The sequence below is a fragment of the Artibeus jamaicensis genome, unplaced genomic scaffold, assembly GCF_021234435.1.
Source record: "Artibeus jamaicensis isolate MK-2021 breed Jamaican fruit bat unplaced genomic scaffold, CSHL_Jam_final contig_464, whole genome shotgun sequence".
Taxonomy (NCBI): Eukaryota; Metazoa; Chordata; class Mammalia; order Chiroptera; family Phyllostomidae; genus Artibeus; species Artibeus jamaicensis.
The window spans coordinates 10969392-10984073 of record NW_026521842.1 but is presented as its reverse complement, the minus strand read 5'-3'; the positions used below and the strand labels follow the sequence as shown (position 1 = coordinate 10984073).

General features: G+C 47.0%; 1 protein-coding gene across 1 annotated transcript in view; it reads left to right on the top strand.

Annotated features, from left to right (window-relative positions):
• Nucleotides 1-14682, top strand: part of VAT1L (vesicle amine transport 1 like) — a 145238-nt gene that overhangs the window by 50698 nt on the left and 79858 nt on the right. Inside the window, exon 4 of the mRNA XM_037144776.2 lies at nucleotides 10175-10317. Coding sequence (XP_037000671.2) covers nucleotides 10175-10317 — 143 coding nt within the window. The remainder of the gene's footprint in view (nucleotides 1-10174; nucleotides 10318-14682) is intronic.

Genomic DNA, 14682 nt, shown 5'->3' with positions numbered 1-14682 from the left:
GTGCATACATTAAACACATACAGCTCTTTTGCTGTACCGATCACGTCTCATTTTTTAAAGCCCCTGTTCCCCTCTCCCTGCATGTGGAGCTGCCTCAGGTAGGCCCTCAGGATGCCGTGCCCAGCCCTTCCTGTCCATATGGGCAGCTCCAGGTAGAAAGGGCTCAGGTGGCAGGAGGAGGATCAGGACTCCCTCCAGAGCCACCCTGCTCTGGGTCTGGTTCTGAAAGAGGGGACCTCCTACAGTCTGCCCCTAGGACCCCACCTCTGTTTTTCCAACTCCCTGGCTTGGGGCTGCCTCTCCAACTGCCTGAACAAAAATACCCCATATTGTTTGACCTTGCAACATACCATGAAGTGACCTCCCTTTTGTCCAGAGCAGGAAGCTGGTCTGTCACTGGTATATCACTGCAGTAGCCCCCAGTGCTCATGGGACCACTTCCTCAGAGAAAGCGAAAGTCACCTCCCTGCCCCTCTCAGTCCTGAAGCTGCCAGCTGTGCCCAGTGGTGATTGATCCGTAGGAAAGCCAGCTGTGCTAAGACAAGCGTTTCAAGCACCACGTAGGGAGCTGCTCATGCTGGGTGGTGGGAGTCATTCTCACCAGATCCCTTTATGCACTTGCCTATGTTCCCACAGGTGACCAGATTCTTGGGAGCGTGCCTCTCCTGGCAGGTGTGCATGGGTGGGAGGTCAACCTCAGCCCCCCAGGGAGCATCTGCAAATTGCCTTTGGGGGAACCTGTGCATTGACCTAACTATATTAGGGCTCCAGTGGCTCTTTGACAAATACATTTCCATGCCCAAAGAATGAGAGGACTGCAAAGGGAGAGAAGAATCACAGTTTAGAGTGGAAGATGGTTGAACAGTGATGTGTGTGGGTTTGGGGGCAGAGCGGGTGACATCAATTCTTCTGGGAATCTTCAGGAAGGCTTCCCAGAAGAGGTGGCTTTGAGGGCACTGGGGAAGAAGCTAGCTTAGGGAGCACCTGCTTTGGGTCATCTCCAGTAAGTCACAGGACACATGTTACCTCCTTGGAGTAGGTACTGCCATCCCTAGTTTAAGGAAGAGAAATCTGCGGCTTGACTGGGTTGAGTGGCAGCTCCAGGACTGAGTCAGGATGGGACCCAGGAGCTTTCCCTTGCTCTGCAGCATCGGATGTGTCTCGTTCCTACTGAACTGTTTTGGTGTTTGATAACAAAGGACAAAAAAGTTGGGCTTTGGGACAGGAGGCTTGGGTTCAATCCTATCACTTCCAGTTGCTAGCACTTAGCCTTTCTGAGTCACAGTCCCCAATTACTAGACGGAGAGCCTTGAGTAAAGTCACTTGATCTTTCTGAGCCTCCATTCCTGAGCCGGTCTTCATGATGGGAACGTGAGATGTTGGGAGGGTAAAGTGCGATGTGTGTAAGGTGCCCAGCACAGTGCTTGACAAAGAATAACTCCCTAGTATGGGAGGTTCTCCTTCCTTCTCTCCTTTCAGCCTCCAGACCCACTACTGTCTTACAGCACAGGGCAGGAGTTAAAATTATGAACGCTGAAGCCAGACAATGTATGTTCAAATCTCATCTCAGCTGTTTATTTGCTGTGTGACTTTGGGCAGTTACACAACTGCTCTGTGCCTCAGTTCTTTCATCTGGGGAATGAGGATAAAATAGTACCCACCTCACAGAGGTCACAGTGCCGATCAATGGCGATGGTGTTTCTAGAGCACATAGAGCCCTACCTGGCACGCAGGAAGCTCTGTGCAGGGGAAGCTGAGTAAATAAATCTACAGTCGTCACCCCTTGACCCTACTGCTTCTCAGCTGAGCGACTATGCAATGATCTCAGTGCAGTATGAGCAGGGGAAAAGTTTAAATATTCACCCTTGCGGTCGACTGATAGGCAGAGCTGCGAGGGCCTGGGAAAACCTAGAGGTCCAGCAGCACGGCTGAGGCCCAGGGAGCAGGGAGCCTGCACCTCTCCAAGCATCTGGAGCTTCAGACCTTGCGAATAGGGATGGTGGTTATTTCCTCTCCTTGCACCTCTGACTTAGAGAGGACTGTGTCAGTCATGCCCTGATCTACAGGATCCCACCTACTAAACCCACGGCTGTGATGTCGACCTCAAGGGGGAAGAGAGGATTGTTACAATGCCAAAACCGACCCAACTTGAAGAAGGAGAACTTTACAGACTGCTGGGTCTGAGCACTGGTTACACAAGAGAATTACCCAAGGAACTTAAAAAACATATAGTAACACTCAGGCCCAGCTTGGTTTAAATAAGATACCCAGTACTGAGGTGTCCTGAGCATTGTGGGGGCTTGGTGTCTAAGTCGCGTGGAGTGGAGCGGGGCCGTGGAGTGGTTGCCTCGGACGAAGAATGGGGCTGCAGCAAAATCCCGCGGGGAGGATGGTTAGAACCCTGATTGCAAGGCTGCACCTGCAGAGTGTTTGAATCTGCAGGTCTACGGCCAGGCCCGAGAATCTGCATTTCTAACAAGTTCCCAGACAATGTGGATGCTGCAGCTTCTGGCACTGCATATGGGGAAGCACTGACGGACATAATAAAGGAAAGAAAGGAAGAGATATTGTCTACTATGTCTTCCCAAAGAATGTGTCTACTGCTTTTTTTTTGACTTAAAAATGTTTTTATACTTAAATAAGTTGAAAAATACCTGTCCCACTCTTCACTTTTTCCCTCCTTTTTTCTCTCCTCCCTCAGCCACCTGCCCCTAATGCTTCTTTCCCAATTTTTAAGATTTTTAAATTTATTTACTTTTACAGAGAGGAGGAGGGAAGGTGAAATAGAGGGAGAGAAACATCCCTCGCCCCATCCAGGGACCAAAACTGCAACCCAGGCATGTGCCTTGACCAGGAATTGAACCAGTGACCTTTTGCTTTGTCGGAGGTCCCCCACCCGACTGAGCCACATGGGTCCTGGCCGTTCCTGAAGCTTCTTGCTGTTGAAGTTCTCAGCACATGTACACCTATGTTACAGGGGTTGTCAGGCACAGTTCTGACAAATACAGTGAAGACAAAGAAAGGCTGACTCATTCCCAGCATGTCCTGGGCGAGGACACAGAACATTCTGCGCTGCCTTTGTCGGCAGTCACGTGGAGCAGCCCACACAGTGGGGTTTGAATATTCGCTTACAACAACCAAGCCAACTAAACTGTTGACAGGAAAATGACAGCACTGATCTGAAAAAAGTTTCTAACTCTGTGTCTAGATCCTGATGTGGGAGTTCGTGTTGTCACACGTACAGCACGGCTCAGGTATTCAGTGTGCTAGATTTCACGGTAACATTCAGTGGCCTTCTCTAGTCCCGGAGCGACAATTCTTTGGAAGACAAAAAAACCACCTGACCATTTCCTTCAGGCGTCTTCCCAGTACATTCATAAGCTCTTTCTTTTCCATTCTTTGACCATATGAATGGCCTGTGGTTTCTATGAGCTGTTGAAAAGTGAAAACAACTTTTGGAAGAGACATATAATTCTATTTTAAAAGTGATCTCAGAAATGATCCAGCTTGCAGAAGAGGATTTCATTTTCCACCAAACTTGGGGAAATGAGTAAACTTTCATTCTCTTTAGGGGCTTCTTCAAATAGACTTTCTGTAGCCCAGATAGAGAACCCATCTGTGTGACCTACAAGTCACAGAACTGGAGAGACCATAGAGATCATCAAGTTCAAGTTCCTACTTTGCCTGGTCTCTCCCCCACGTGTCTACATAAATTCAGTGCATGCCATTCATTTTCTGTATATCGGCAAGAATTGAGTGGTATGCCAATGTGGTCTTATCTTAGGGGTTCAGTGGTTGGAATTGGTTTTCTCAACCTATTAGTATAGATGTATAATTGTACTTGTAATAGCATATTTATTTTACTAATATCTGTTGCCTCTATTAGAATGCAAGCTACAAGATAACATACGGGCCACATACGACTTCGTTCACCTTCATATTTCCAGCACCTCTTCTAGTGTCTACTGTTAGAGGCACTTAATGAAATAGCCCTATTATGAGAGAATGAATGACTCACTGAAGTAACAAAGAAGCTGAGGTTCAAGGGATAACTAGCAACCAGCCAGAGAAAAGACAGGGGCAAGGATTCCAAATACTGAAAAGCGCATGTGCAAAGGTCCTGTGGTGAGAGAGGAATTGATCCTGAGGACTGACTGAGCTTTTTTCCATATGGTCAAGTTAGAACTCTGGTATATTATGAGACACAGCTGAGGAGACAGATGGCATCTACATTACAGAGGCCCTAGTAGGCCATCCGTTCTTTGCCTCTTCTTTAGTTGAACCTCTGATGCTGAATCCTGAACCTCAGTGCACTGACAGGATCGTGGATCCCAAACTCCCATTTAGAGAATGACCAGAATTTCAGCCGGGCTCAGTCCTAAGTTCAGGGCAGCTGTAGCTAACTATTGGCCTTTATCGAGTACTTAGAGTGTAACAGCCAGTGTATTAAGCCTCTTACATAGACGTATTTGCCCCTCTAACCATTTGCGTACTGTGCCTAGCTCTTCTGGAATAAGATTGTGCTTTGAGCTGCCAGTATGTTAACACAGGTTAGATTTAGGGATGCAAAATAGCTCTCATGACCACCGTTCCTGACTTCCCCCAGTCCACACTCTGCTGAGGGGTCCTCTGTAGCCCTGGAATTAGGGTTGATGTGGTTGAAATATGTTCACCCATGCGAACCTGAGACAAAACTATCCAAAGAGTGGCTCAGTGAAGCCTCCCGCTGATGCCAAGGACCCATGGTTTTTCCTCTAAGACTTCAGTTCCCTTTGAGCAACTCGAGTGCTTAGTTGATGGATAAGAAGACACAGCTGAGTGGCCTTGCAGCTGAGTTTGACTGAACTTCATCATTTACAAGCCATATAGCCTGGGACAAGTTCTTTTCCCTCTCAGAATCCCCATTTTCAATATAAAAGGGAAACAAAAGTACTCTAAAAGAGTGTGGAGGGTTTAATGAAGCACTGTAGCACAGTACCTGGCACATGGTGAGACAAAGGGACCCCCAGCGGCTGTGACTGCAGTACCGTGAGCCACAGGGAAGAGCAGCGTTCGGCGAAATTCTTACACCCTACAGAGGGAGATGAAAATCAATTAAAAACAAGTACATGCATATCTCCATTTACTGCCGTTGTGAGGAGAATGGATTGTCTTGTTCATTTTCTGTTCTGGGTCTGCAGGTAAATTGCAAAATCCTTTTTATTGAAAAGTCATTCTGTCTTCTACAAATGTTTATTGAGTCCGTGCTATTTGCTAGGCATGTGGGAGAAACGAGGATAAATTAGGTGCTGGTCCTGCACTCGCCGCGGGAGCTGCAGAAGGGAGAGTACAGATTTCCTGTAAATGTGAGGGAACGCACTTGGCTGCTTAAACACGGGAGGCTGAGCATTATTTACTTTAGAAAACCATGGAGGATCTTGCAAAGGCCTCTCGTTGCCTGATCAAATTAATTCAGAGCTGAAAGGTATGGAGGCTCTGGAAATAGATGGGCACTGGGTTTGTGTTCTACCCATTGTTATTTATATAATATAAATGATGATACAATATTTAATACTGATATGTTATACTAATTACATGCTATGCATGCATATGTAATCATCATATTAATTATTATATTACAATGGTCCTTCCCTTATTCACAAGGGACCCATTCCAAGACCCCCAGTGGGTGCCTGGAACTGTAGGTAGTACTGAACCCCACTGCGCTGCATTTTCCCTTACACATACATACCTGTGATAAAGTTTAACATGTAAAGTACACACAGCTCAGAGCTTTGCAGCAGCGAGTAATAATAAAATAGAACAATGACCACAGTACACAGAAGGGACTTGAACACAAACGCTGTGCTGCCACAGCAGTCTGTCTGGTGACTGAGCCGGCAAGGCAGTGGCTAGCAGGGCGGTGGTGCGCACAGCAGGGATGTGCTGGTGCGCACAGCAGGGATGTGCTGGACGGGGTGGTTTTCATCCCCGGGCAGGACGGCCTGGGATGGCGGGAGATCTCAGCAGGCTGCTCAGCGCAGCGCCCAATTGAAAGTTTATACGTTGTTTATTTCTGGAGTTTTCAATTTAACATCTTCGAACTGTGGTTGACCTCAGGTAACTGAGGAAAGTGAAGTGCGAATGGGGGAGGAGTGTAGTGTATTATTATACTACTGTAACTCTATATTATAAATGGAATATTATGTGCTAGATAGTAATTATATATACATTTATACATATAGTGCTAATTACATGTTATTCTAATCGTATTACAGAGTATTTATATATCAGTGTATTGCATACTACACATCTAATATCTATGCATCTTGCTCATTAAAATGGAAACAGTAAAGTTCTGCATGGGTCAGAGACTAAATATGTTAATTAAATCCATGCTTTATTCCCACTGTGCAAAGGACATAGAAATCTGCAAAACAATTAGGGTGCTTTTCCTTTACATGAAACTCCTCTAGTTTCTCCTGCATCACTTCACCAAGTTTTAGCAAACACCTGCTATGTGCCAGGCTCTGCCCTGAGCCCTGGGGTGCAGAGCCAAACCTCATGGAGCTCATGGAGGGGTCCGTTAGCAGCCACAGAAGGCTGTGGGGGCCCTTATCCTGCAGGAAAGCACCACAGGTCTATGGTGGCACTAAGAGAAGCCAGAGACTCTGCCTGGGACACTGGGAAGGCTTTGTAGACAAGACGCATCAGGGGGGAGTGGCTATGATCTGAAGAGGTAGATGGACAGGCACCACTGGTTGCGGACAGTATGTGAGAAAACTAACACTGATGCTACATTAGTATGACAGACTGAGGTGATGACGGTGATAGTGGATATGCTTCTACCACTGGTATAAGAAAAACACCAAGGAAAACAGTAATTGTAGTCATACTAGTAGTGATAGCAAATGTTTATTGCCATTCACTGCTCTGAACTCTTGGATGTATTATGTCATATAATCCTAGAACAGTCTTAGAGTATATGTATTATTATGATCCACATATTAAGATGAGGGACTAGAGGAACTACGTTACTCAAGGTTGCTCTGCTGGTGAGTTCAGATGCCAAGGTTGCCACATCTTACCCTAGTGGCCTTGGACCAGATACTTAACCTCTGTGAACCTCAGCTTCTTCTTCAGTAGGATAAGACTCATCCTGACAGTGCCAGGGGATGAGGGCTGCACAGGACAGGGCTCATGGAATGTGTCAACCAGTGATGGCTCAAGTTCTGTGTGTTGTTAGGGAGTGGCTATTGCAAAGTGGAGGGAAGTCAGGTCAATGGGTAGAGTGGGTCAGATCTGCGAGGGCTGGCCTTGTGCGATAAAGCAAAGGGCGTGCATTCCATTCTGAAAGCCGTAAGTACTGGGAGGCTTTGAAATAAGCAGTGAAGTGCTCGGTGTTGTGTTTGGGAAAAATCACTCCATCCACAGTGTGAGGTGCACATGGCAACAGCCGGGCCAGTTAGAAGAGTGTTGTCATCATCCGGGGGAGGAACGGTGGCACTAAAAAGTGACAGTCATAAGACAGGTTGAGTGGAAACCACACACTTGCTGACCAACTGGATGTGAGGGTGAGGGCAGAAGAGAATCCAGTGTAACCCCAGATTCCTACCCACAGCGATGGGTAAATGGTGCAATTCACCCACTGAGGCAGGAAATGCTGTAAGAAGTCTATTACGGGTTGAATCATGTCTCCCCAAAATTCATATGATGAAAATGAGGTCATTAGGGTGAGCTCTAATCCAAAATGATGAGTCTCCTTATAAGAAGGAGAACTTAAGACACAGACACTCACAGAACAAACACCATGTGAGGACACAAGGAGAAGATGGCCATCTACAAGCCAAGGAGTGAGGCCGGGATTGGACCTTTTCCTCAGATGTTAAAAGTTACCAGCCCTGCCAACAACCTGGATTTCAGACTTCTAGCCTCCAGAACTGTGAAACAATAATGTCTGCTGTGTAATCCACCCAGTTTGTGGAACTTGGTTACAACAGTCTTAACAAACTAATACAAGGAGTAACTCATTTGGAGATGGCCCTGGTTCCATTTTAGATCAGTTGAGTCTGATGTGCTAATTTTGAACAGCCAGGTAGAGTTAGGTGCTGAAATGGTGGTTCAATATGCAAGTCTGAGACTCGGTTAGGGGCTTGGGACTAGAGGTGGAGATTAAGGTGTGCCAGTCCTTTCTGACGCTCCAGTTTCTACAGCACAATGTGACTGGTGCATAATGGGAATCTGAAAAGCAGCTGAGTAGGGAAATGTCGTGTTTGCTTGAGGACAGAGGACAGGAGGGACCTCACAGATAGTGGAACTTGTTCTAATTTCCTATCCAGCACTAACAAGATTACCTCAAGCCCTGCTAAATTTGAGAGGATTGCTTTGTTAATTGCTGATATTTACACTCACTAGTGAGGATAGCCCCTCTTTGTTCTCTAGAGTCAGGGGATAAAAAACTTAACCAAGTATCAAACGTATTCTTAGAACAGAGAACTATGTAGCCTGTCTGGAGTCTTAGGTTCACACCCACGTTCTGAAATGTTGACCTCCGAGTGAGCGTGTCAGTACTGTGTCTATTTTAGGTTGCAACTTAAAAGTCTGCTTCAGTAAATGTCACAACAGAAAATGGCAATGACTGAAAATCAGGAACCCTTGCTTCAAATCTCACACCTGCCTCTGAAGAACTGGGCCACCCTAACCTTCCTGAGCCCCTTCTCCTCACCCATAAAACAACAGTGGGAAGGGGGAATGGGGCGATCTTCCAGGTCTGGTGTTTCTGATTCTCTCAGTGTTGCCTCTGATTGTAAATGTCGGAAGAATTACATTTTTACAAATCGACCTGCCAACCTAATTTAGTCCACCAATATGAAGAAGACATGTAAAAAAAGTGATGGGCAGCATTAAATACCACAGATAACTTTGGTAGAATAAGTTCCCTCCTTGTTAGGAGGCATAAATTGTTATTTATATGGCAGATGACACTGGAGAGCGACAGTACTTGGTTTCATAATGCATCTTTACCAGAAATTCAGGGGTTTGGGAAGAAGGTTTCTGAATGCACATGCTCACAGTATTCTGTCCAACGGCTTCAATTTCTGACCATACTGAAAAGGACATGGAAAAAAATCACCCATTTCTAAATGCATTTGTGATTTCTTCTGGATCATTTAATATTTAAACCTCATCCACTGGCCTTTTCTTTATATGCCTGGATATCGCAGCCCTGGGTATAATATAAATAAGCCACTGACTGGTACAGATGATTAAGACTTATTGTGTGGTTGTTAAGTGCCCTGTTTTGTGCCAGGTGCTTGAGCTGTGTCACATGTTGCCTCGTTTAACACCCTCCTAGCGGATGCCATCAGCCACATCGTGTGGTCCCTGCACTCAATTCAACTTGCCAAAGGAGGCTTGCTTAGGGCTTCTGTCCGGCTGTCCAAGAGGACAAGCCAGACCTGTATGAGCGTTACTGCTACAGAACAACCCTCAGCCGGTATCAGGTGGAAATTTGGTAGATAAATATTCTAGCTTCCTCACCACTTGGTTGGGATAATATATCTGACATAAATTCTACACTTGCTCATAGAGTTCTTCAGAGGTTCGTGTGTTGCCCATGGCAGATACAAGCTTGATAATCTACCTTTTACTGGCTGCCTTCTATTACTCTCTTGACACCCTGGTATTTCCTGCAGTCGTTCTCCTGATGGAGTGCTAACACTGGCATCTTTGCCTCAGGGTCTGTTTCTGGGCAATCCAAACTAGAGTAAGACATCCCCCAAGATCCCTGTGGAGCAGGTCCCATTGTTGCTAGCTTGTAGAGAGGAATCTGAGGCTCAGTATGTTAAATGAAGGCTGTTAAGTTTTGGTGCTGGGACTTTGCTGGCTCGCACCAACATTCCTGTAAATTGGTGCTTCTCAGTCAAGGGAGATTGTGTCCCCCAGGGGACGTTTAACATGTCTACATACAGTTTTGGTTGTCCCAACAGGGAGTGCTTCTGGCTCCTAGGAGATGGAGACCAGGGAGGCTGCTAAACATCCCATGATGCTCAGTTTAGCTCCCCCTACAGTCAAGACTAATTCAACCTAAAAATGGCCACTAGTGGCAAGGTTGAGAAATCCCGCTCTACACCGGCAAGGCTGGTTGCTGGATGGTGGTTCTCTGTGTGACTTGTCTGTTGTATTTCACTTCTAGGGCCAGGCTGTGGCTCAGCTGTGTTCCACCATCCCCAATGTGACGGTCTTTGGAACAGCTTCTACTTTCAAGCATGAAGCCATCAAAGACTCTCTGACCCACCTCTTTGACCGAAATGCAGACTATGTGCAAGAAGTGAAAAGGTAAGTGTTTGCTCAAAAGAGCACCAGGCTGGCCCTTGCTCTTCTCTCCCTGAAAGAAGAGATGCACTCATTTGGATGAGGGACTAATATACTAATAACAGTAATAATAGTAACTACATATTTGGGGGTTAATATGACTAGCTCCGTGCTCAATACTTCACCTGTATTTGCTCATTTAATCCCCTCAAAGACTCCATTATTATCCCTCTTTTGCAGAGGATAAAACCCAGGAATAGGGCAGTTGAGTAGCTTACAAAACTGTCACGCTGGCTGCTATAACACTGCCTTAGCACAAAGAAGGTTATTTCTCATTCATTCACACAACAGCCTAAGGAAACGTGGACTTCAATGTGGGGAGGAGTGAGAACCAGCGAATGACTGAGGTGGCGACATGATAAGATTTGGGTTTGAACAGTCACTGGTGGTGTGCAGAGAAGGGATGGGAGCAGGGAGGCTGGAGGCAGAGAGATCAGTCTGCTGGCTGTCGCAGTCATTTAACCTGATCCATTGCCACCTGTGACCCTGGAGCTATTGATCACAGCCCTGTGCATGCCAACACAGAGAATCGGGGGGCAACCCAGCTGCCACCATGTTCTCAGATGATTTGTGTGTCTCCCCGCTCCTGCTGCTCAGAGTTCATGGCTGGTTCTCAGGTTCTGTTCCACTCACAGCTGCAGAGGGGACTCAGGGATGTCCCAGAGCCAGCGTTTCTGTGTTTTCATTAGTCAGCACTAAACTGTAAGGTAAAAGGAATTAAGTTGTCCAGCATCGTAATGATAGCATCAGGATTTTCTGCAGCCACCCCTTAATGTGGAAGATCGAAGCAGTGGGGGAATGGCAGAGCTGGTTGTGTGAAGCGATAGAGTTAGACCAGATTAAGTGAAAACTTCTTGGAAAAGAGAGTCTTCTGATAGACTAAATGTTCAGCTTTGTTTTTAGATTTTGAACCAAGAGATTTGCATATCATTTCGCATTGTCCCCTTTTTCCAGGAGTGCAGGAAAGGAGAGCTTTACAGCTGGATAGCAGAAGTTGCCCCCTGGTTCTCAGACGTCTAGAGATGGCAGGCATATTTCAAAGTCTTCCAGGATTGGTCTTTGCCTATTTTCATAACCCTTAGGTGGTTCTTCCTTCTTTTAATGAGCATCTACCAAGCTGTGGTCTGGAGAGTGAACTACACCGTCCCTTCAGCAAGCTTTTCTTTCACCCTCTCAGTGACATTTCCGTGTGCATCCATCCCTTCCTTTACTCCTGTACCGGCCCCTTTAACAGATAGTGAATATATGTGGGGGCAGGAGATGCAGCCAGACCACCTTGAGAGTCACCATCTGCATGGAGTTTGAGTGTAAGTGGGAAAGAGGGGACAAAGTTCTTTTTTAAATTCATGGATTTCCAATTTCCACATGTGCCCTGGTGGAGACCTACAAGGTGCTAGTAAACACATGCAGATGGGGAATCAGACACAGTGTCCGTCGGAGAGTGGGATTGGGTTGGAATTGAAGGATGAGAATTTGGCCAAAGGAAGAGCGTTTCTGACCGGGGAGAGTGGCATGTGTGAGGGCCCAGCATCAGGAAGGGCTTGGGAAATTCGAGGATCTGAAAGGAGACCCGTGCAGCTGGAGGTGGTAGGATGTGGAAAGTAGCGAGAGAAGAGGCCCTTCTGAAGATATGGTGGGCGGTCTATAACCGGGGAGTTCCTGTCATCTGCATTTCCCGTGTAGCTGCTCATCCCCTTGCCTCTCTCTATCTTGGACCTGCTGCCGTCAGCCCCAGTGTCAGTTAGTTCTAAGACATCAGAAGAGCAGAAGGCAACCACGCCTGAGACCCACCTCACCGCCACCTTCTTTCAAGTGTGATTTCCAACAATTCCTTATGTTTTTAAGTAGAGACACTGGAATTAGACTAAAGATGACTGGGAAGCTGCAGATAGGTTTATGCCCTCTATCCCACTAACCCTATCCTCAGGAAATAACCCAAAAGAAGAAGAAAGCAACAGTCCCACAGTTGCCTTCTGCAGAGAAAGCACCGCTTCTGATCGATTGTAGGTGTGCAGCATACGTCGGCTGGGTGAATGATGGCATTGCCTGTACCAGTGCAATGCAGAAGCAGCCTCCATTATCAGCAGAAGGAAAATAGTTCAGCAGATTATGCTACACCCACACACTTGAGTATTATGCAGCCCCTAAAGAAAAGATAATTATGAAGACTCTGTCACAGAATGAAAAAATACCCTTGGTAGCATATTGAGTGAAAAAAGCAGAGTGCCAAATTTCATCTACACTGTGATCACAGCTTTGTATAAATTCTTGAGTCATAAGGACATAAAATGAAAGGAAAGGGGAAAATTCAACTGCTAACATGCAATGGGAGGGGAATGCAGAATGATTTCATTTCATTTTTTTGATCTCGGATATTGTTTGCTACATAATTATGTGTCTGATAAACTAGAAAAACAATAACATAAAAATTCTTTGAGAGGAGAACTCTTTTATAAAGCAGTCAATTGGTGAGCTTCTTTTGAACACATTCTCAGCTTTGAGCCAGGCATTGTAGAGGGAATGGGGGAAATATTTATAATACGGACCTACCCTTCACATCACTTTCTCCTGCTCAGTTTGGGAGGAGAGAGATGGCTCTGCTTGAAACCAAGTACAAGAGTTAGAAGCCTTGAATTGTTTGCATCTGACTGTAAGGGCCATAAAGATGAAGAGGAGAGGAAAACCAGACAGAGCGCCGGGGTAGACAGCCCCCAAGGGGGTGTGTGAAGGATGGGAACAATTTCAGCAGGTGGAGGGAGGCGGGGAGGGAGTCTCAGGCAAGGCAAGTGAGCCCAGGGCAAGGCGATAATAACACCAGGCTTTGTCGGTCTCCTCTCACCCTGCTGAGCACCGCGGTTAGGCCATTTTACGTGTACATCAGACAGTCCTGCAAGGTGAAAACCCCTCATTTACACATGATGGAACGGGGCCCCAATGGAAATTAATGAGAGTCTAATCACCTGGACAGAAGAGAAAGTGATCAAGAAAGGACTCATAGAGCGGGGGTACTGCTGAGTACACGTGGGGGCCGTTTGTAGTAAACACTTACTGAGAAGCATAACATGCACTGGACACTGTCTGTGCCCGGCACCCTGTGCAGAGCCCATTGTGCACTGGGTGCTGGGCTCGGCCCTCTGGGCACTGGACGCTGTGTTAATTGTCTGTGAGAGGCCTACTGTGTGCTAGGCGCTGTGCCAGGCACGCCTCCATCACGGGTGTGGAGGCGATGGCTAACACTCCGCACGGGTGTGTTCTCACAGGAAGGGAATTCAGAGTCAACTGAGTGGGGAGCCACGGGCCCACCTGGAAATGAAGGCGGCAGTAAAGCAGAGTTAATTTCTTGACAAAGTAGAAGGGTTTCTCCCCCAGCACTGGCTCTATGGGAGCTGCCACCACTCAAGAGAAATTCTTCAGTGATCCATGTGGCTGGGAAGCAGAGGTGGCACTCCCAATAAAGGGGTGAGGAGCTGGGGACCAAGGAAGGGCAGACACAAAAATCTTGGATCAGCAGCTCCAAAATACCTCTCTGCTGAATCTGGCCCGGAGAACCCGAGCCAGGGCTACTCGTGTTTCAGATCTGGAGAGATTTGTGACTGCAGGAGAAAGCAGACACAGCAGCCATGGCCTGTGGCTCGGCCCTCAGCCTCACCACATTTATGTCATTGTGGTTATGTGTGTGTAGGCAAGGCAAACACCCCAGAACCGGGGAGCCTAAGAAATGAGGCTGTCGCTGTGCCTCAGAAGCTGGGCTTCTCACAATTATTCCATCAAATTATTCCATTAAAAGGAGCTGCTAGGGTACTTTTCAATGACTGAAGGAGGACCTGCCCCCAGGCCACTGTGTGGCCCGCAGCATTTTAAACAGACCCTGCTGGGTCCAGTTTGGTTGATGGATTGGGCTTGTAATGAATGAATGAGGGGTGGAGCTCTTTTCAGTTTGAAATTCTCCCCTGAAGAAACAGCACTAGCCTCAAAAGGAGCCATGTCTGATTAAAGGTCTGACAGAAATGGCCAAAGCATCTTCTCCCTTGGGGCCCAGGGACCAACGTCTGCCTCTACCCAGCTTCTCTTCCTGAGAATTCATCTCACCCCCACCACACCAGTGACCTTCAGAAGGATGCAATGACAGCAGGGAGTGATGAATTGGGGGCATATTTGACCCTGTGCACATGCAAACTCTGTTTTACCCAATTCAACTACAGAAATGCCGGGAGAGGCGTGGGGAGGAGCAGGTGGCCTGAACACACAGGAGACCTGCAGCGGCTGCTTCCAGCAGAAGCCTGGAACAGCCCCTGCTTTGCTCAGTCTATGCTGGGAGACCGCGTGGCC